At 40.7% G+C, this 20,808-nt stretch overlaps 1 protein-coding gene across 5 annotated transcripts in view; it reads right to left on the bottom strand.

Annotated features, from left to right (window-relative positions):
* Positions 1–20,808, bottom strand: part of CCDC146 (coiled-coil domain containing 146) — a 117,099-nt gene that overhangs the window by 4,906 nt on the left and 91,385 nt on the right. For all 5 annotated transcript variants that reach the window (XM_047694646.1, XM_047694644.1, XM_047694647.1 and 2 more), the window contains 9 exons: positions 20,539–20,725; positions 14,801–14,896; positions 14,046–14,216; positions 12,598–12,686; positions 12,341–12,505; positions 8,848–9,072; positions 6,640–6,868; positions 1,789–1,917; positions 1,093–1,230 (listed from right to left, as the gene is read on the bottom strand). In XM_047694646.1, coding sequence (XP_047550602.1) covers positions 1,093–1,230; positions 1,789–1,917; positions 6,640–6,868; positions 8,848–9,072; positions 12,341–12,505; positions 12,598–12,686; positions 14,046–14,216; positions 14,801–14,896; positions 20,539–20,725 — 1,429 coding nt within the window. The remainder of the gene's footprint in view (positions 1–1,092; positions 1,231–1,788; positions 1,918–6,639; positions 6,869–8,847; positions 9,073–12,340; positions 12,506–12,597; positions 12,687–14,045; positions 14,217–14,800; positions 14,897–20,538; positions 20,726–20,808) is intronic.

Raw genomic sequence — 20,808 nt, 5'->3', positions numbered from 1 at the left:
GCGGGAATTGGGGGGGTCCTCTCACTGCCCAGTGGTGCAAGACTGTGAGACCCTTCCTCCCCCCGATCATCAACCTCTTGCCTGCCAGCTGTACCTTCCAGGCCGCTCGAGCAGGCCTAGCCTGACCGGGAAGCTTTGATTTCAGCAGTTCTCATATTTTAAACATATGAAATTATGACTACTAGGCATGGGTGTCATGTGATTGCTGTTCTCTTGTATTCCCTGTCTGTTCCTGGGTCCTGGCTGAGTTCTGGATTGGGTGTTTTCATGTGGACTGCTGGATAAGTGAGGCCCTCTAAGTGCAAGGAACTAGAAACGCTTTAACTTGGCACATGAAATACAAGGGTAGTAACTTATTTTGAATAGGTGCCCTGTTAAGTGAAACTTGTAAACTGTCATTGAAAAGCTTAAGTTTGGGTGCCTGGGTGGCTCCGTGGGTTAAAGCCTCTGCCTTCGGCTCAGGTCATAATCTCAGGATCCTGGGATCGAGTCCTGCTTCGGGTTCTCTGCTCATTGGAGAGCCTGCTTCCTCCTCTCTCTCTCTCTGCCTGCCTCTCTGCCTTCTTGTGATCTCTGTCTGTCAAATAAACAAATAAAATCTTCAAAGAAAGAAAGAAAGAAAGAAAGAAAGAAAGAAAGAAAGAAAGAAAGAAAGAGAGAAAGAAAAAGCTTAAGTTTGGGGTGCCTGGGTGGCTCAGTCGTTAAGCATCTGCCTTCGGCTTGAGTCATGATCCCAGGGTCCTGGGATTGAGCCCTGCATTGGGCTCCCTGCTCAGCGGGCAGCCTGCTTCTCCCTTTCCCACTCTCTCTGCTTGTATTTCCTTTCTTGCTGTCTCTCTCTCTCTGTCAAATAAATAAATAAAATCTTTAAAAAAAAAAAAAAGAAAAGCTTAAGTTTGCCCAGTATAAAGTGAATATTCATTCAGGGAACAAGACTGAAAACTACTTTGGATAATTTTCTAAGATTCATCTTTACATCTTCAATTCTACATCTTTATGTATCTCTCCAGTGCTGCTCTGGAAAAATAACGACAGTCTGTGGGAAATGAAAGGCCTGTGGGCAGAAGGGACAAGGCAGGGTCTCAGGCAGACCTTCTTGGCTAAGAGCAGCGTGTCCTGCTTGTAGGCCTGAGTTTTGCTGCAGAGCCTGTCAGTGAGCCGGGACACCTGTTCATAGATGAAGTCCTTTTCCAGTAACTTCTCCTCCTTCTTGGCCAGCTGTAGTTCCAGCTAGAGTTGAAAACAAATTCAATAAAAGGACAAAAGAGTCATGCATGTCAAAAATCTTTCTTAATTAGAGCACTATTTTTTCCCCTTAATGAAGACACATTGCTTTTATACAATTGCAAGGTGGCTCTAGGAAAGTCTTTAGCACTGGGCTAAGTCAAGACTTTCCTCGCTCCAACCCCCTCCAGACAGCCCTGGGAAGGCTTCCTCTCCATGGCAGAGGGTGACCCTCTCAGCTCCACCCAGTTTCCATGTTGCCATTGCTCTGATACATCCCCATCGGGAAGACAAATTAATCCACTAAAGATGCCAAAATTGTTCCTTTGGGCTATGAGACAAAAGTGGGCATCTTGAAACCACTCAGGTTTTCTTTCTTTCTGGCAAGCATTAGAAACAAGCTTAGCTTTTGTTACTGGATTATGATGAAAGGACTGTATTAGTGGTTAGAAGAGCGAGGGATGGGGGATAAATCTATCAGCATCAGATGAAATAGTACCACAGACCACTGGGACACTGACCAACAAGGGACTAGTAGACACTATTATAAGAAAGAATGCTTACTGCATCTAATTTTTTGATCATTTCTTCTTGGGTCATATCTTTCCCTGGAATGAAGCGGATTCTGCTCTCATCCTCAGGATTTATGAATTTTTTCTCCAGGTCTTTTATTCTGTCTGTACACTGAGAAAACTGTTAAACAAAGAAGGAAACATTAACTTCAAAACTAACTGTATTGCTCAGTAAATTTTAAAACTACATAGCCCAGGGTCTTCAAAGTCTTTTGGAAGGATCCATCCAGGCAAAGGTGGAAGAGAACTCCTCTAACATCCCATCAGCCGGGAACTGGGTTGAACAGTAAGTCTGCTCACCCATGGTACCATGAGGGTGATGCCCTGTAACTGTTCTCTGAAGCAAGGCAGTGAGTTCTGAGTCATCAAAGGAAGAGCTGATGACAACCAGTCCTTTGTGTCATACCTATGGGATGCTGTGTGGTTGCACAGCTCAAACTATACAGAACTGACCTCTTCATTTTAGGTTGTTATAGAAGCCAAAGTAGACAATATACAAGGCAGACAACATACAAGACTCCAGCTTATAACCCTTTGTTGGCAATAGGTTTAATGGTTTCCCAAAGAATAAAGTTCTTAATTATTAGGTCAATACAGTGTATAGGTCTGTGAGGAAACAGCCTGAACTATTTTTACCTTTTTTGCTAACTGCCTTAATATAATGTTTCATATTTCAACAATACTTGTTGCTTTAACGAGACTTTGAAGTAGATGAAGAAATAAGGGAGCTCCCAAGTAGGAGAGGCAGTCACACTTAGTTTCATTTTATGGGGAGAGATGCAGAACACTGTGAAAACCAAAAGTCATCATTTTCTTTTTCTTTCTCTTTTTTAAGATTTTGTTTATTTATTTGACAGAGAGAGTGAGAGAGCACAAGCAGGGGGAGCAGCAGAGGGAGAGGGAGAAGCAAGCTCCCTGCTCAGCAGGGACCCGATCGGGACCCGATGCGGGACCCTGATGCGGGACCCAATCCCAGGACCCTGAGATCATGACCTGAGCCGAGGGCAGACACTTAACCACCTGAGCCACCCAGGCTCCCCCAAGATTCATCATTTTCAACTTTTCTACTGAAAACCTGTAGAATCTTAAGCAAATCACTTATCTTCTCTAAACCTTAGTTGCCTCAACTGTCAAATGGGAAGGTAAGGCCCAGTCCAATGGGGCTGACTCATTAACTGAGAGCACACATCTCATGTACTTCACAACATGTCCCAGAGTGATACGGGTAAAATTTAATCTTTAATTCATGTATTAGCCTTCTCCTCACAAAAAGAATTTAAAATAGTGACATAATTTATTTTTTTCCTTTTTCTCCCTCTCGACATTGCTTAATTGCCCTTAATATGGAGTTAAAGTATACATATATACATAAACAGGCATAAATATATAATTATTCCATTTATTATTAACAATGTTTAATGTTTATGTTTAATTAGGAAATTAAATAAGGAACAAAAATACAGTGCTTGCTTATCAAATTAGTACCTCGATTGCTCTTATTTCCCCATGGGTCTCTGAGGAAAAACTGTTTACTTTTTCTTTTTTTAAAGTTTTATTTAAATTACAGTTAGTTAACACACACTACAATATTGGTTTCAGGTGTAGAATTTGGTGACTCACACATACACCAGTGCTCATCACAAGTGCCCTCCTTAATCCCCATGTTTACTTGTTTTATACAAAACAGTGTGTCCTAAAATAGTTCACGTGACTTCCAAGATCCCTAAAAAGGAGCTATTATTGTAAGCACCGGGAAAATATGACTCATGATAATCCTTGGATTAGACTGTTAGACAATTAAAAACTGTTTCAAACAATTGAAAAATTACAAACCTTAAGGGAATTCTGGAAATGATGCAAAAAATGGGAAGACTTTGAAAAAACAAAAACAAAAACAAACCAATCACAAAACACTGCAGCTGTGACAAATAACAGGATATGACAGGGATCCACCAGGGCAAGGCAGGGTACAAAAATGATTTGCCTAAGGCTCGAAATTTTACATCATGTCCTTCAGAGAGCCCATGTAATTTGTGCTGAGTAGATAAATAATTAAGTGTACTTTGAAGACTAATGGGAAACTTTCTATTCAACATTCTTAAGCTTAGAATGAACTCTGGCAGGACAGGTAACTGATGATAACACATAACCCACATGTCTCAATTCATAGGCAGTCAGAATGGAAAAGGCTCCTATCAGGCATAAAAGTTTAAATAAATTTTCCTCTTAGGTCAACTGAATTTATATTTCACGTCAGATAACTGGTTCCGTATAATGAAATGCCAAGTGCATATATTTTAAGGACAATGAATTTTATCCACTGTGTGGAAGTACTGATTTGCAATTAACAAGGCTTACACAGTAGACAGAGAATTCTTCTGTTGTGGATCTTACTGAATTGAAAGTCCTTTTGTTCTGCTGGGCATCTCGATAGTTTGGTATGGTTGAAGATGGCCCTGAGGCTGTGTTTTGGTTGAAGATGGCCCTGAGGCTGTGTTTTGGGAAGGAGCTGGAAGGAGACAAATTATTCTGTAAAATCATGACAAGTGTGGAGTGCTTGGGGGACAGTCTTAGGAGGTGAGGCTGTGGAGAGGTGAAGGGGTTGAGAGGTGGAAAGACAGGTCAAGGGAATGGAGCTGGGCGAGGGTGCTGCACGGACTAACGCGCCTGTGGATGGTACCAGTGACGGGTGGTCCTGCAGATCTTTGCAAGGCATGGATGTCTGATACTGAATTTGCAGTTCCTCACATTTCTGTAATGTACACCTTCACGCTGTTGCCCCAAACCTTCAATCAGTTCGCAGACCAAGGTCTTGCCGGAATGGTTTTGTGTAGGTAGGCCAAGGAAGGAGCAAGTTCTGAATTCTGCACTGACCTGGCACAGAAGTGAGCCAGGCGGTGTGTGTGCTGATGAGGGGATCCCTCAAATGAGAGGCTCACTAGTCGCAGGAGTCAGAGCCACTGGAATCCTGCAGGGGATACCTTGGAGGCCTGAGGGACGCCTTGGGGTGTTCCAGTCAATCCATCTAACTGGCTACACTTAGGGAGGAAGTGAATAGGAGAACTTAAGGCTTAAAAAACAAACACTGGAATCAGAACCTTAGCACATTTGTGCACAATGAATGATCCTATCACTGATACAGCATTCACACGTTCAAATGGCCTAAAATATATGGTGGACCCATCATCCTGTTCCTCAAAGTCATGTGAATCCCCATGACATGATAAAACAGAAAATAACAACAACAAAACAAAACAGAACCCAAAACTGCTGCATGAGCTAATGAAAACCATTGATTTATAAACCTTGAAAAAGACTGGATGGATTGCTTCCAGATTTTTGATAATTTTAATAGTGATTATATCTTGGGAATAGAATTTTATTTTTTAAAAATTTTTGTGTTTTTTCACAACTTCATTAACCAAGCATATTTTAATTTCATCATCCAAAAAAACCTGAAAACAAACCTGACATTTTAGAAAACATGATAGGTTAAAATTTGTTCCTGCTACATTGAGGCAGTGGGGAAAAGTGTAAGCCACAAATTTTTTAGTTTTTTCTTCTATTTTCATTAAAAAAAATACAATTATTGCATGTGAAGAAGGTAGCTTTATATTCATTATTTAAGCATATACTACATATTTATCTATTCATGTTTAAATTGCTTGGTTTTATTCCACTTTTAAAAAGACCGTATCGGGGTGCCTGGGTGGCTCAGTCATCGAGCGTCTGCCTTCAGCTCAGGTGATGATCCCAGGGTCTTGGGATCGAGTCCCGCATCAGGCTCCCTGCTCAGCGGGAAGCCTGCTTCTCCCTCTCTCTCTGCAGCTCCCCCTGTTTGTGTTCCTTCTCTCGCTTTCTCTCTCTCTCTGCCAAATAAATAAATACAAATCTTTAAAAAAAATAATAAAAAAATTAAAAAACCGTATCAGAGACTAGGTTATTAAATGACAAGGAAACTACAGGGATTAAGAAGGAGTCTAATTATATGTGATTGCCAATTAACAAACAACAATCTCGGCTTCAGAGGGCAGGAGTTCCAAAAATGAGAGAGCAAGACGGTCTCCAAGATCTTTCAAGCAAGCATCAGAAACATAGTTATGCCAATGGCAGTGAAAGCCTGGATTCCTTAAATTTTGAGTTATGAGGAAGCTAGATTTGAGATGTGGGAGGGTCTGAATTCCAAGGAAGGGAGAAAATGCTTCATGGGGAAAAAAAAAATCTGTAGCCTGGATGCCTGAGGCATAAATTCCACCCTGGAGCAGTGAATTTTTTTATTATGTGTTTATTTATTAGAGAGAGGGAGTGGGTGGGGAGGGGCAGGGGGAGAGAGAGAATCTCAAGTAGACTTCCCACTGAATGTGGAGCTCCACATGGGCCTCAAGCTCACGACCTTGAAATCATGACTTGAGCTGAAATCAAGAGTCCAACATTCAACCGACTGAGCCACCCAGATGCCCCAGAGCAGTGGCATTTTTATTTTTATTTATTTTTTTTTTAGCAGTGGCCTCTTTTTTTTTTTTTAAGATTTTATTTATTTATTTGACAGAGAGGGAGGAAGCAGGCTCCCCACGGAGCGGAGAGCCCAATGCAGGGCTCGATCCCAGGACCCTGGGATCATGACCTGAGCTGAAGGCAGAGGCCTAACCCACTGAGCCACCCAGGCGCCCCAGCAGTGATCTTTTTAAAGAGGACATCTAACTCATGAGTTTGTACAGATACCAGGTGGGGCATGGCTTAATTTATATGTAAGGACTTAATACGATCTTCAAACCAATAAAGGAGAGGGGGAAAAAATAAAGCAAATGGTCCCAGGAAGCATCTGATGAAATGTTTTCCCCACCTGAATTTGGAGCACTGCTAAGTCGGCATCGAGGGCCCTCTTGGTTGGCAGTAATTTCTGGGTCACGTGAATCTGTCTTTGTTTCTCAGCAATCTTCAGTTTCAGGAACCGGATTTTTTCTTCCAGGACATGTATTTCAATTTCTCCATTTAGCTTCATCTTCTCTTGGATATTTATTTTTTCATAAAAGATGCATACTTCTTCTTCCCGTTCTATCAGCTGAACACCACTATGGCCAAAAGGAGAGGCAAAGGCTAAGAGGGTGTTGAGACCACTTTTTTTTACTAGTCACGGGGATTCTCTTTGGATCTGGGAACAAAATACACATCAACATTACATAATTCCAGAAGACAATAGAAATTTACTGTCGGCTTTCTAGTTAAACTCCACACTTTCCATTTTCCTGGGGATAGGACAGGGAGGGCTGGTTGGCATCTCGACTCTGAGCTGATGGTGCAGTTGGCTGGTCACAGTTATCTCTGCAAGTCTCAAAGGTTTTCCTAGGGTGGGAAAAAATGTCATTCCCCAGGCGTGAGCAAAGTGATCCCATAATCTGATTTTCTGCAGGCCCTTCTTTTGGGGCAGACTTGCCAACCGAGGTCTGGCCAGAAGTCCCCAGGCAGGGGGCCAGGGAATGTGTCTCTGCAGTGATTCTATGTAAATTGCCAGGCCCATTAGGTTCTTTTAAAGATGAATATTTTTGAAGCTAATTTCCCCATAAACAGGCAAAGTTCTGTCCTTTGTAATCATGCCAGGGGAAAGACCCCTCCATGTGAGGAAAATGTGGGAAAGAAACAAGAATTTTCCAATTCCAGCCCTTACAGGTCTGACCAGGGCCTGGGAACACACTGCATAAATAATTTGTTTTGTGCCAGGAGCCAAATAAGAGGACTTTTTTTTTTCTTTTTATCCTAGAGAAAACACCTGCCAGTAGTTTGAAGAAGTACTGTTCTTCACACCCTGAAGTTCTTCCCACACTCTGCATACCCATTATCCCAGAGTTCATCTTTAATTGCTTTTTATCTCTTTCTCTCTCTCCTCCCCTAAAACATGTGCACACACAGTTGCATTTGCTCACCCTTAACTCTGCATTTCATCTCATTTGCCGTTTATTGGCTCTTCTCATGATCCCCTCATTTCTCTTGATAACTGAAGCTAAGAGCCATGCTTTACCACCTTTTTTGTCCTTTCAGGGTCCAAAGCTTCACACACAGCTTTGGATGAAACAGCCCACAATCAAGGGGCGCCTGGGTGGCTTAGTGGGTTAAAGCCTCTGCCTTCAGCTCGGGTCATGATCCCAGGGTCCTGGGATCAAGCCCCGCATCGGGCTCTCTGCTGGGCAGGGAGCCTGCTTCCCTTCCTCTCTCTCTGCCTCTCTACCTACCTGTGATCTCTGTCAAATAAATTAAAAAAAAAAAAAAAAAGAAACAGCCCACAATCAAAACCACAATGAAGGGGCGCCTGGGTGGCTCAGTGGGTTAAAGCCTCTGCCTTCAACTCAGGTCATGATCCCAGGGTCCTGGGATCGAGCCCCACATCCTCCTCTCTCTCTGCCTGCCTCTCGGCCTACTTGTGATCTCTGTCTGTCAAATAAATAAATAAAATCTTTAAACAAAACAAAACAAAACAAAAACCACAAGGAAGAAACAGATCTGATACCAGAGGTTATTACTACAGGACCTTACAATTTCACATTCCAGGTTTCCCGGGCAAAAGCAGCTTGGGAAGACTGCTACAGCACTAATTGATTAATGACATAATTGTAGCCTGGAAGAAATAATGCTCTTCTGAGAGGTCCTATTTGCTGAGAAAATGAGCTGGGAGAATGGCTTAATAAATATCATACTAAGACCAAATCTGTCACAAAAGGGGATACAAAATCCAAAGACTTATTTATGTCAATTATACTGAAATAACTTGATGATAATGGAGGCAATCTGAATGGAAGCCTGGGAAAGAACTTTCATATTTAAAAGAGCAACAACTGAAACCCTATTCTTGCGTTTCTCTCTTAAAAGAACAGTATCTTATTTTCAGGTAAACACACCGCTCACTGCCCCCCACCCCAAACACGCCCCTGCAGAAGGCTAATGAAACCTGAATGTCAAATGCCCCTCGAGACCCACTGTCAAGCCTCGAGAAGGGACAACATTTCTAAATCGGGTCTCTGGGTGTTTTGTTTCTCACATTAGGTTCCTGGTTTTTTACCTTTCATTTCGATGCTGAACAGCTTTCTCGTATCTCTTACGCAGCTGCACCATCTCCTCTTCAATCATTGTGATCATATTGGCAAGTCTGTCAATGTTGTTTAACTGGATTTCCTTCTTCTCCTTCATTTCCTGAAGTTTTGCTACAATTTTGCACACATCGTTTTGCATGCTTTCTCGGATAGTAACATTGTTGGCATGTTTCAGCATGCAATTTTGTAACTTTCTTTAAAAATAATGGGGAAATAGGTAAGAATATCATTTTCTTCAGTTAGTGTAAAAATAACGAAGACTTCTGAAACTATGCAAGCAGCTCCCGCTTTAGGACGTCCCTTGAAATGACAATAGTAGGACAGTAGTCCCCTTATCCACCGTTCTGCAGCCTCAGGAGCACGCAGGCATCCATCCACCGGAAGCCAATGCTCCTCCTTCCGGCTCTTTGGAAGGTCAACAGCCACCTAATGCTACGTCACAAACGCGCTTGCATCCTTCACCTCACCTCAGCCGGCTGCGTAGGCATTTTGTCACCTCACGTCATCACAAGAAGGGTGAGTACAATACAATAAGATATACTGAGGGAGAGGGAGAGAGCCCACATTTACATAACTTTGATTACAGTATGGCGGGCCCTCGAACAACACACTTTTGAACTGCCCGGGTCCACTTAAACGTGATTTTATTTTATCTTTTTATAAATATAGCACAGTACTATAAATGTTTTTTTTTTTTTTTATGATTTTCTTAATGTTTTCTTTTCTCTAGCTTACCTTATTGTAAGAATACAGTGTAAAGGCCTGGTTGGCCAGAGGGAGTCATTTTGTGTTTATGCAGCAAACTTAGATTGACCCCATGCAGTGAACTTAGATTGACCCTGCCCCTCCCAGAGGAACTTACTTGCAAAGCCTAGATACAAGGGCGGGTCAGGTCAGATGAAGACATCCAATCAGTGGGGCGCGCATATATCTACTAGGGTAAATTGAAATTCAATTGGCCACCCGTGTGTTACCTAGCAGTTTTTTTTTTTTTTTCTGTGTGTGGCAGATTTAGCATGACTGTACAGTTTTCTCTGTCTATTGCAATCTCATTGGCCACCTGTGTATAGCCCGGCTAAACTACCTCTATAAAAGTTAGTCTGTGAGGCTGGGAGGGGTTGCCTCTTTGCAAGAGGCAGCCCTGCCTGGTCAGTTTGATTCTCGATGCTTGGCGTGAAATAAAGCTTTGCTTGACCTTCGCTTTCTATCAGTCTCGCTCCTTTGATTACGGACCCTAACAACAGTATACAATATGATAACGTAAAATATTGATTAATTGACTGTTTACATGATTGGTAAGGTGTCTGGTCAACAACAGGTTAGTAGTAGTTAAGTGCTGTGCAGGGATTGGCACCCATAACCCCTGCGCTGTTCCAGGGTCAACCGAATGTTGCTATAATCGTTCTATTTTATTAGTATTGTTAATCTCTGACTGTGCCTAATTTATAAATTAAACTTTATCATAGGTATGTAAGTATAGGGGAAAAAAACCTAGATTATACAGGGTTTGGTACTGTCTGCAGTTTCAAGCATCCACTGGGGGTCTTGGAAAATATCCCTCACAGATAAGGGGGACCGCTGCAGTAATACTGGTATTTGTCATATAATGCTCTTCAGGAGTTACTGTGATCTTCCCAGTTCTCAGATTCCCCACTCCCCTAGTTTAGGACACCTTTCCTTTTGTGCCCCAAGGCTTTGCTGCCCCTACTCTGTCAAATCAAGAGACCATAGTAATTCATTTACTGCTCTGTCGTCCCCATGAAGCTGCTGCCCTCTTTTGAGGGCATAGATGGTAATATCTGATAACGGCCATTGGACCTAAGGTGGTCCTGACTTAATACAGCATCACAAAAATAAATGCTGAATGAATGCGTGGCCTCTATAAATGATCTTTTACTTTCATGTAGGATGAGAATCTGATTAGGAAATTAGATTTTCCTACTCATACCAATCCCTTCCCCCTGACCCTGTCCCTCTGCTGCCTCACACACAAGAACCCATTTTGTATAGCTTATAAAAGGAAACTGGGCATGTGTTGTGATGAGCACTGAGTGTTTTACGCAACTAATGAATCATTGAACACTAACTACATCAAAAATTAATAATGTATTATATGTTGGCTAACTGAACATAATTAAAAAAAAAAAAAAGGAAGGGCACCTGGGTGGCTCAGTGGGTTAAGCCTCTGCCTTTGGCTCAGGTCATGATCTCAGGGTCCTGGGATCGAGTCCTGCATCGGGCTCTCTGCTTAGCGGAGAACCTGCTTCCTCCTCTATCTCTCTCTCTGCCTGCCTCTCTGCCTACTTGTGATCTCTCTCTGTGAAATAAATAAATAAAACCTTTAAAAAAAAAAAAAAAGGAAACTGGGCAATAATGGCCACCAGAAAAAGTTCAGGTTGTATGAACTCAATAGATCAGGGACTTTGTATAAGTGAAGGAGTCCAACATCTTTCCACATGGTAAACAATAAATTTAATAAATAATAATTTGCCAGATGTTTCTGAGTATGTTTTTATGGATTAATTCATCTCATGTAAAAAGTCCTATAAAATAAGGACTATTTTTTAAAAAATATTTTATTTCTTTGAAAGTGAGAGTGAGAGCACGAGCAGGGGAAGGGGCAGAGGGAGAGGAACAAGCAGACTCCCCACCAGACATGGAACATGGAGCCCCATTTAGGGCTCAGTCCCAGAACCCTGAGATCATAACCTGGGCTAAATTCAGACGTTTAACCAACTGAGCCACCCAAGTGCCTCAAATAAGGACTATTTTTATGGGTAAGAAAAGTGATCCCAGAAAAGTAAGGTAGCTTGCTCAAGGTCATGAAGCTAGTGCTGCAGGGCGGGGATCGGAGTCTAGAAAGCTAGCTCTTGTAACCACCACTATACTGCCTCCTACAAGCACATTAGATGCTTCAAATCTATAACCAGGGAATGCTGGTTAGTAAACATTTGATTGTCTTCTAACTTTAAAGGCAAATTATCAAACTTGTGCTTTTCTTTCTAACTCGGTAAAAAAAAAAAAATAGTATGTAAACATAGTTTTTTATTTACTTAAAAATAGAGCTGTCAGGGGCACCTGGGTGGTTCAGTGCATTAAGCCTCTGCCATCGGTTCGGGTCGTGATCCCAGCGTCCTGGGATCGAGCCCTGAATCGGGCTCTCTGCTCAGCAGGAAGCCTGCTTCCCCCCCACCTTCTCAGCCTGCCTCTCTGCCTACTTGTGATCTCTCTCTGTCAAATAAATAAATAAATAAAAGTAAAAAAATATATATCTAGCTGTCAAACAGTAGAAGCATATGGAATCACATTCAGATGCTTAGATTGTCATTTGTAAAGCATCTTTGAGCAAGGGCTCATCTAGCTTTGTAAGACCATCAGTTTCTTCTTTACTATTCCCAGGGTATTTTGGAGTTCAGTGAATCAGAAGAGGAACTTTTGAAAAGACGGTAGTATTACACTTACCTTTCTTGAGTAACTGCACTATTTCTTAAAATTTCTAGTTCATTTAACGACATTTTATGCCTTTCTTTTATTTCATTTACTTTCTGGTGAGCTTTGTGAAGTAAGTTAACAAATTTGTTTCTTTCATTTCGGATAGTGTCATACAGTTTAGCAAACTCTTTGAGTCTGTGAAAACACAAGTGTTTTTGAAACTTACGACATAAAACTCATTTCCCCCCGGACCTGTAACAAGATAAATCATCACGTAATTCTCTTACCTCCGATGAATTTCATGTTTTTTCTTCTTGTGTATTCTGATTTCCAGATCCTTTGCTTTGATCTCCTTAACAATGTTGGTATATTTTTGCTGAAATACGAAATTTAGGTGTGAAAATAAAAAAAAAAAAAAAGCCCATCTCCATCAACGTATGATACTCCCAGCTGTATCCTATCTCATTCCTGTGCTATCTTAGCCAGCTGAGTTGGCCAGTTGAGGAAGAACTGTAAGGGAGAGATCTGAAAATTGACTGGTTGGCTGAACTGAATTAAGGACAAGAAAGAATGAGAGAAAAGAGAAAGAAAACAGCCGGTACAGGTTGGATTTGAGGAAAATTTGGGGGATTTTGGGACAGCCTAAGAGTGAGTGTGGACAGAACAGATGGGCTGGGTAAGTGAGGAGTGTGTGGAGGGTAGCTGAGGGAAGAGGATTTGTAGTTAGGTTTGACAGATGTTACAGATGGAACCCTTTGTGGTATTTTGTGAGAGACTGAAGCCAGGATTTTAAGGTACTTTCCCAAGAAGAAATACTACCCCATGCAAATGCTTGCTCAGAACAAAGTTTGCCCTCAGAAACAGCCAACATCTGGGGCACCTGGGTGGCTCTGTTGGTGAATTGACCGACTTTCGATTTCGGCTCAGATCATGATCTCAGGGTTGTAGAATTGAGCCCCATATCAGGTTCTGTGTTCAGTGTTGTCTGCTTGTCTCTCTCCCTCTGCTCCTCCTCTCCCTCTCCCTCCCCCACAACACAAATAAAATCTTAAAAAAAAAAAACAAAAACAGCCAACATCTGGGTCACATGGTCAATCCCGGTATTCTTTTTTAATAATATGTCATATCATGTTCATTTTTAACGGGAAACCTCTGAATATAATCCTTTCATGGAATAAAATGATTTCAATGTTGGGGTTTTAGCTAGCATGACCACAGGGTCGTTTTTGCCATTGGTTTCATTGTTCTTTCAGTTTAGAACGTTGCCCTGGGTCAACTCTGGTACTTTATTGGGATCCCAGTAAAATCATGGATGGAGGAGTAACTAAGGGCATCCTAGCAGTGGTTTAAACAATGCCAGCTTGATGAACTTGGGAGAGAGGGTGGTCTAATGCTCTTGCTCTTGATTTGTTCTTGGACAAACCATAGTGGCACATGAGTTAGTGGGGGAATCCGAGAGACCTGCAGCCTGTACAGCTGTCAGCCCTGTTCCCAGGAGATACCTACCTTATTCTTACTGAAGTTGTCCTGTGCTCAAATCCTCTGCTCATTGTCATTGACCCGGGTCGTTTTTCCTCTAGATTGATGACTATTGTTAATTGAACCCGAAAACCATTTTTTCAGTATATGATTGAGTCTTGTTTGGGGAAGCAAGGTTTCTAACAGACACTGTGTAAAATTGAGGATCTCCTGAACTCTTAAAGTAATTAATGGATAGTTACAAAAATGCAGTTACCTGAGCTTTCAGGAAATCCTTGGATTTTTGCTCCTTCTCATCAATTTTGATTTGAGTCATACGGACAAGGTTGAAGACAAGCTCTCGCATGTTTTCTTGCTCCTTTAAAAGCTTGTTTTCTTCTGCAAGTTGTTGTTCCACTAACTTGGACTCAGCTTCTGACAGGATTTTCTTTCAAAAAACACAACATATTAAAACTTATTCATTTGAAGAAACACACTAGGGCCAGTATCTTAACAATTTTTATTTCCTATGTAGAATTTATTTTACTAGGATATAAAACAAAGTAACTTGACTGCCTTAGCTCCAAGTATTCTATCTTATAAGAGAATGTGCAAATATGATAACGTGTTTAATGGGATACAAGTTTTTCTTAATCAGACTATATTTTCAAGTAACTTTAAGAAAAAAAGAGACATAAAAGCATGTTTTTGACAGTGGCTTGAATAAACAAAATTTGAAAATTTAGAATTAGACATTGGTGAAATAAAGCATTTATTACTTATTTTTTAAATGATCATATAATCATTAGCCCTTTTATTTTAAAATCTCATGAATTCGTATAATTTTTGCTGGTTTAAACACATCCTTTTTTCCCAAATTAATGTGGGGTTTGAGTGGGCTCTGAGATGAAGAAACAGACCCACATTAAGTAGGATCATACTCTCCTATTGAGGTTTTGTGGAACACAGTTAAAAACACAAATTTGTATTAATCATTCTTAGATAAAAGCTTAAATGAGAGTTGACATTGACCTGTTGGGCCAGATTCCTCTTAGCCATTTCAACTTCCTTGTGGAGCTCTCTCCTTCTCTCGGATAATATAGAATCATCTTTAGGGATAGCTTCCATCTGGAAATAAAAATTGTAAAACTGGCACTTACACAAGAATGAAATCTTCAATGTCATGTAGTCAACCCCACTATGTGCCTTTTGCAAATGGTGGGCAAATTATGACTCTTAATCTTATATGAACTGCCTTTTATGCTGAATGTTCTTTATAAAATCATGGTAAACTAAAATATAAAAACCTGTCAAAAATCTATAATTCACCAATTGCAATTATTATATTTCTCCTTCATTTGGAAATAAATCTTACTAATAATAGTTGCTAACAATTATAGAGCATTGACAGTCAGGGAAGGTCCTAAGTGCTTATATGTATGGTCATATTTAATCTTCACAATAACCCTATGAGATAGGTAATGTTATAATCTCCAGTTACACAGATGAGGAGAAGTAGGAACAAAGACATTTAAGCAAATTGTCTCAGTGATACAGGTGCAAACTCAAGTGGTTAGATTCAGAGTCCGTGATCCTAACACTGTGTGTTACTGCTCATCTAACTCGTGCATGGTTGGAAGCATGCGTGTTTAAGTGATATTTATTACACTTATAAAATGTGAATTCTTTTATGAAATCCAATAGATTAAAAAATAGGATTTATTAACAACAGTAAGAATACTTGGCTACTCTTATGTAGCAGTTCGATGAGTAGCTGGAAAATTCTTACCCAAAAGGAAAGTCTCTTAATTGTTCGATACCTGAAATTCCACCATTGCATTTCTATTGTATTAGCTTGTGCTTTTGTCCTCTGCTAAAGTACTCCAGGAGAAAGTAATGTTTCGTTCTAACAGTCTCTGCTGCCTTATTAGGAATGAACTTGTCAGAGTCTTCATGATGGAGAAGAGAGCAGAGAGGCAGATGTGACAGCTTCTGAGCGAACACCATCCAAATACAGGGAGGGTTATCTTGGGGGTGCTGACAGCATAGTTGACTTAGAGTGAGTTTAGAGTTGGATCTTTATGCCAAAAGCACATGACTCCAACCTGATATGGTTTATTTCCTCCTGTGACAACACCAAGGTGGAATATTGGCTGAAATTTGTCTCAAGAGGGAAAGCTCATACTGTTTAGTGATGTAAAGGTCACCTAACAGACTCTTTCTGAGATTTATGTTGCTCTTTTAAAGTAGCTAAAATACGTCCCAACATCCAGGAGTCTGGGCATCTTCAGTAGCACCTTCTCTACCCTCGGATGCCCAAGATATCAGGTTTCCATCCTACCACGGAGACCTAGCTGTTGAGAAGTACACATTAGGATTAGGAAGATGAGACACAGTCTTGTGCAGTCTGTGTAACAATATACAGAATTTGTGGTTTTGATGAGCAGGTAAATGCTAGAGCAGCTGAGAGAAGGGACAGCTCAAAGTAGACTTGAATAATCAGGAAAGATTTTATGGAGGAGTTAAGAAGACAGCAAGAGAGAGTTTGATTTCTTCTTCTGGGAAGTGAAGTTAATTGTTCCAGAGCAAGTCTAACGAGCGTCCCAGTTCCTGTCTACCTCTCTGTCACAGGTGGCCAAGATGGGCTACTCCAAATGCTTTGCTCCCAAGTGTAGGCATGCTAACTGGGACCAGGGAAGCTTACAGGGTTTTACAGAAGATATGATGACGGCACACTCAACTAGCTACATGTCAATGAAAGACTCCTAACAAATTTTCCTCATTTCAGGTCTCAGTGTTTTGAATTACAAACAATACTGCAATGTATTGTATTTATTTCTGAATTCTGGCTAGCTACTTCTCTGATACCTTTCTTAATCCTCCATAAACCCAGTCCTCAAGTTTCAGATGGGAACTAAGGATGCTTGGTTTGTGGAAGAAGTAACAAGGTGGTAGCCAAGCCTACTGGTTGCCTAGCCAATACTCACACTCTACTCTGACTTTACTAAAACAAAACAAAACAAAACAAAACAAAAACAGTTTTGCTCATGGCTGTAATGTATCCAGGATTCTTCAGACTCTTTTCTAGCTGGGAGTGACCAGATGAGCCATGACAGGCCAGTGAAATGTAAATGGAAGTCTGCTGGATAAGACTCCTGGGGCAGTGACTGTTTTCCTGTTAAAAAGACAGAGTCAGGGCACCTGGGTGGCTCAGCTGTTACATGTCTGCTCAGGTCACCATCCCAGAGTCCTGGGATCGAGCCCCGCATTGGGCTCACTGCTAAGCAGGAAGCCTGTTTCTCCCTCTCCCACTCCTCCTTGTGTTCCCTCTCTTGCTGTCTCTCTTTCTATCAAATAAATAAAATCTTAAAAAAAAAAAAAAAGACAGAGTCAACCAAGTCATCTACCATATGCATTTTATTCTCTCCCTTCCCCACTTTCGTTTGATCTTATCCTAAAGATGGAAGGTCTTTTGACCTTTGAAACAAAATATACATGTTAAGGATGACAGAAAAAAGAGCTAAGAGGATCCTGGGCCTACTTCTGAACTTTTTATTATATGAATAGAACAATCCCCTAGTTAAGCCATAGTAATTGAATTTCTGTTACTTCTGGCCAAATTGAGTCTAATTATGTTCTAGTTATGTTCTAATACTGGGGTGACTTGAGATATTTATCATTACATTTCAGCCCCAAATTATATCTATCAGCAGGTTTTGTACACTTATTTATTTTAGTTCTTTGTTTGGGTTTTTACAGATTCACATTTCATACTTAGGAAAAAAATGTGTTTGTTGTAACCAAACCAAAAAAAAAAATGTATAAAGTAAGAAATTAAACATCTGCCCCTTAACTTTACTTCAAATACTACTCCCCAGGAGATACTGTTAATAGTCTAGTGTCTGTTCTTCCAGACAGTTTCAATGCATGAACAAACATCCATAAAAGTTAAGAAGTTAGACATGATTCTGTCACAGTAAACATCCCAATTACTTGATATCAAAAGAACCTCAGTTTCTTTAAGGCTTTGATACTTTCCTAAAATATTTCAAACTTTCATGAGGTTTGTGGCTTGAATTTCTGGAGTCTCTACAGTCAAAAGCCACGGGAGAATAAAAACAACTGTCTCTAGGGGGAAACGAAGTCTGAAAAGTAGTTGGAGGCCTTCATACTTACCTTTTATCTCTTTCCTTTTTGGACCGCATGCAAGGCTGAAATGTTCACTCATGCTGGGAGTGACTATTTTCAAGTACTGCCAGCCGGCATAGGACTGTGGCTGGGCTAATTATAAGCCACAAGGTCACAGAGGAAGATAATCTCTCACTGAAACAAACTGCACTGGGGCAAAAACAGATTTTTCGCGAAACCAATAAAAGAAGAGGACTTTAATATGTTTACAATGCTGTTAGTTTTCTGTTCAAGGGGTGCTATTTTGTGAAGTGCCCTAATATAAATAGCTACTATTTATTAAAATCTGAACAACTTGTGAACATTCTCCTACAATCTCCCGTTGGGTCAAGGCCATTCCTTATGTATTTGTGTCCAGCCAGGTCAATATATAGGGGCACGCCTCTCATCAGAAATAGCTCCCAACCGGCTTTATAGTTTCCCACTCTTCAATATAAGAAGATAGCCCCAGGGGCTGTCTTTGCCCCAAATTCCAATTTAACTATTGTAATGCGCTAAGATGGCATAGCTTATAGTAAATCAGTGGCTAAGATGGCATAGCTTATAGTAAACCAGTTCTCCTACAAAAATAGCTTGAAAAGTTGTATTAAAAAATATGTTTGAAGGCATAGGAGTTGCAAAGGTAAATAGAGTTAAAGTCTTCAAAGGTTCTAGCACTGTCTGGGAAGCAGTAAATGATTAATCTATACGGACTCCAATCAAAATCAAAGATAAACGTTGTCAACTTTAGGCTAACCACTTTAGGCTGAAGAATGGAAAGAGAATGCAAAACTAACTAAAGCAAACCTAAAATGTGGTAAATAGAACAACTGGAAATAGAAATAGGACAATTCATCTGTTTAATTCATCCAAACGAAGGAAATATAGGAGGGGAAAATGGAACATAAAAGCGATGGGACAAAGAGAAAGCAATAGTAATAGAGTAGACAAAACCCCAGGAAGATCTATAACCACATTAAATGTTTTTGGCCTAAATACAAGAACTAAAAGGTAGAAATTTTCAGACCAGATATTAAAAAGTATGTGCTGCATATAAAAGACATCTAAGTAGGGACACAGAAAGGGTGAAAGTAAATGGATGGAAAAGGAAATACCATGCAAAATCTAACCCAAAAAAGCTAGTATAACTTATATTGTCCTAATAGCAGACAAAGTAAGCTTTTAAGGCAAAAAGCATTTCAAAAGTTAAAGAGATTTCACAGTGATGCCAGAATTAATCTTCCTGCTGGAACTGTAATAAAAATACTAGAGGTATATGAGAACATAAAATAACTGTTTTGTTTGTTTTGCAAAAGTGTAAAGAGCACATTTTGCCCCACTGAGATTAAAAAAAAAAAAACAAACAGATTTGTGAGTACCATCTGACCACAGGACCAAGACCTAGCCATTTGTCACACTCCTAACCCTAACCAGTTTTGTCCACACCTTGCTGAAGATTGGTGTCCGAGAAGCTGGGTTATGCTACAGAAACAAACAATCCCCAGTCATCATAGCTCCAACCATGAAGGCTTAATTCTTGCTCTGCCAAGGCCTGTGGCTAGTCAAGGTAATGGTCCAAGACCACTACTGGCTGAGCATTTGGACTGCTTTCATTTTGTAGCACTTCCATATCCTCAGGTACTTCCACAACTGCATTAGGAGAGGAGAAAGAGCTAGAGGTCTCACACTGGCAATGAGATGACCTGTCACTTCTGTCCACAATCCACTGGCCAGAACTAGTCATGTCATTTTGCTCATCAGCAAAGATGCAAGACAGTAGACGCTTCCTATACACCTGGAAGGAGAGAACTAAGCATAGGTTAGGATTGGAAGTGTCTACCACAGTTGGAAACTCCTGTTTAAGTTTCTGAGATCATGAGCCTCCATAAGGTCACAGAGCATGACAGTACCGAAGAGAATGAGTATGGTTTTTATACACCCAGTGGCTTCATCTCAGAGACTGATCTCTTTTCCACCAAAGGATGCAGTCTTTTCAAGGATTTACTGCCTTCCAGCAGTGGTTGGTCAGTTAGCACAGGGAGTACCACCTGAGTGGGAGAGAGAGGACCAGAAAGGTAGTAGACAGAAGGGAAGAGCTATCTTGAGCATCCTCTGACTGGAGTATATCCCTGATACTGTACGGAATTAGCCAGGTAGTCTGGGGTCTAAGTGGCCCTTGGCTTGTTGCAGGTGTAGGCTAACCAACCATCTATATTTACCTAATTTGATCTAGTCCCTCTCTGTTACAGTCTGCAAATGACATCATTCTGGATATGATTCTTTCAACTGGTCAAGTCAGTAGTCCACTTGGTCTGACTCTGTAGTGAACCCTGGAGCTTGTCCAGAACCGATGGCCTCTGACTGCTTCCTCTGGCCAGACTGATGCCTGATCCAAACAAGTCATGTCTCTAACCTTGGGTTAGCAAAAAGATATTGAAAAACATTGCAAGACAGAGCCTCTATGATGGGCTTGATGCATTTTAAAATTAGCATCCTCTGATTTCCTTTTCTTTATTGATAGCAAAAACAACTTCTTAAAATATTTTGACTTCAAAGAGGTAGCACTGATCCTGAAAAGTCAAAAAGTGGTGTAGAGCACCCACCTCTAATAGAAGTCTTTGATGTAGTGCCTGAGTTTGAGTGAGGGCATCCCAGGACACTTTCAAGAGCAGCTCCGTCTTTTTTAAATTTCGAAAATCTCGTTCTTTTTCTCTTTGCTTACGAGAAAGTTCATCATGGTAGTTTTGCTTGTCAATGAGACAGTTTCGTAAATTGAGATCCAAGATCCCTCTGTTCCAGGTAAAGAGAGAAAATGAAAGAGATTTGTCATCAACTGCTTTTCATGTTTTTCAAGACCGCATGCTCAGCATATT

The sequence above is a fragment of the Lutra lutra genome, chromosome 11, assembly GCF_902655055.1.
Source record: "Lutra lutra chromosome 11, mLutLut1.2, whole genome shotgun sequence".
Lineage (NCBI taxonomy): Eukaryota > Metazoa > Chordata > Mammalia > Carnivora > Mustelidae > Lutra > Lutra lutra.
Note: the sequence above shows the minus strand (reverse complement) of the source record. Positions and strands in the feature narration are given on the sequence as shown.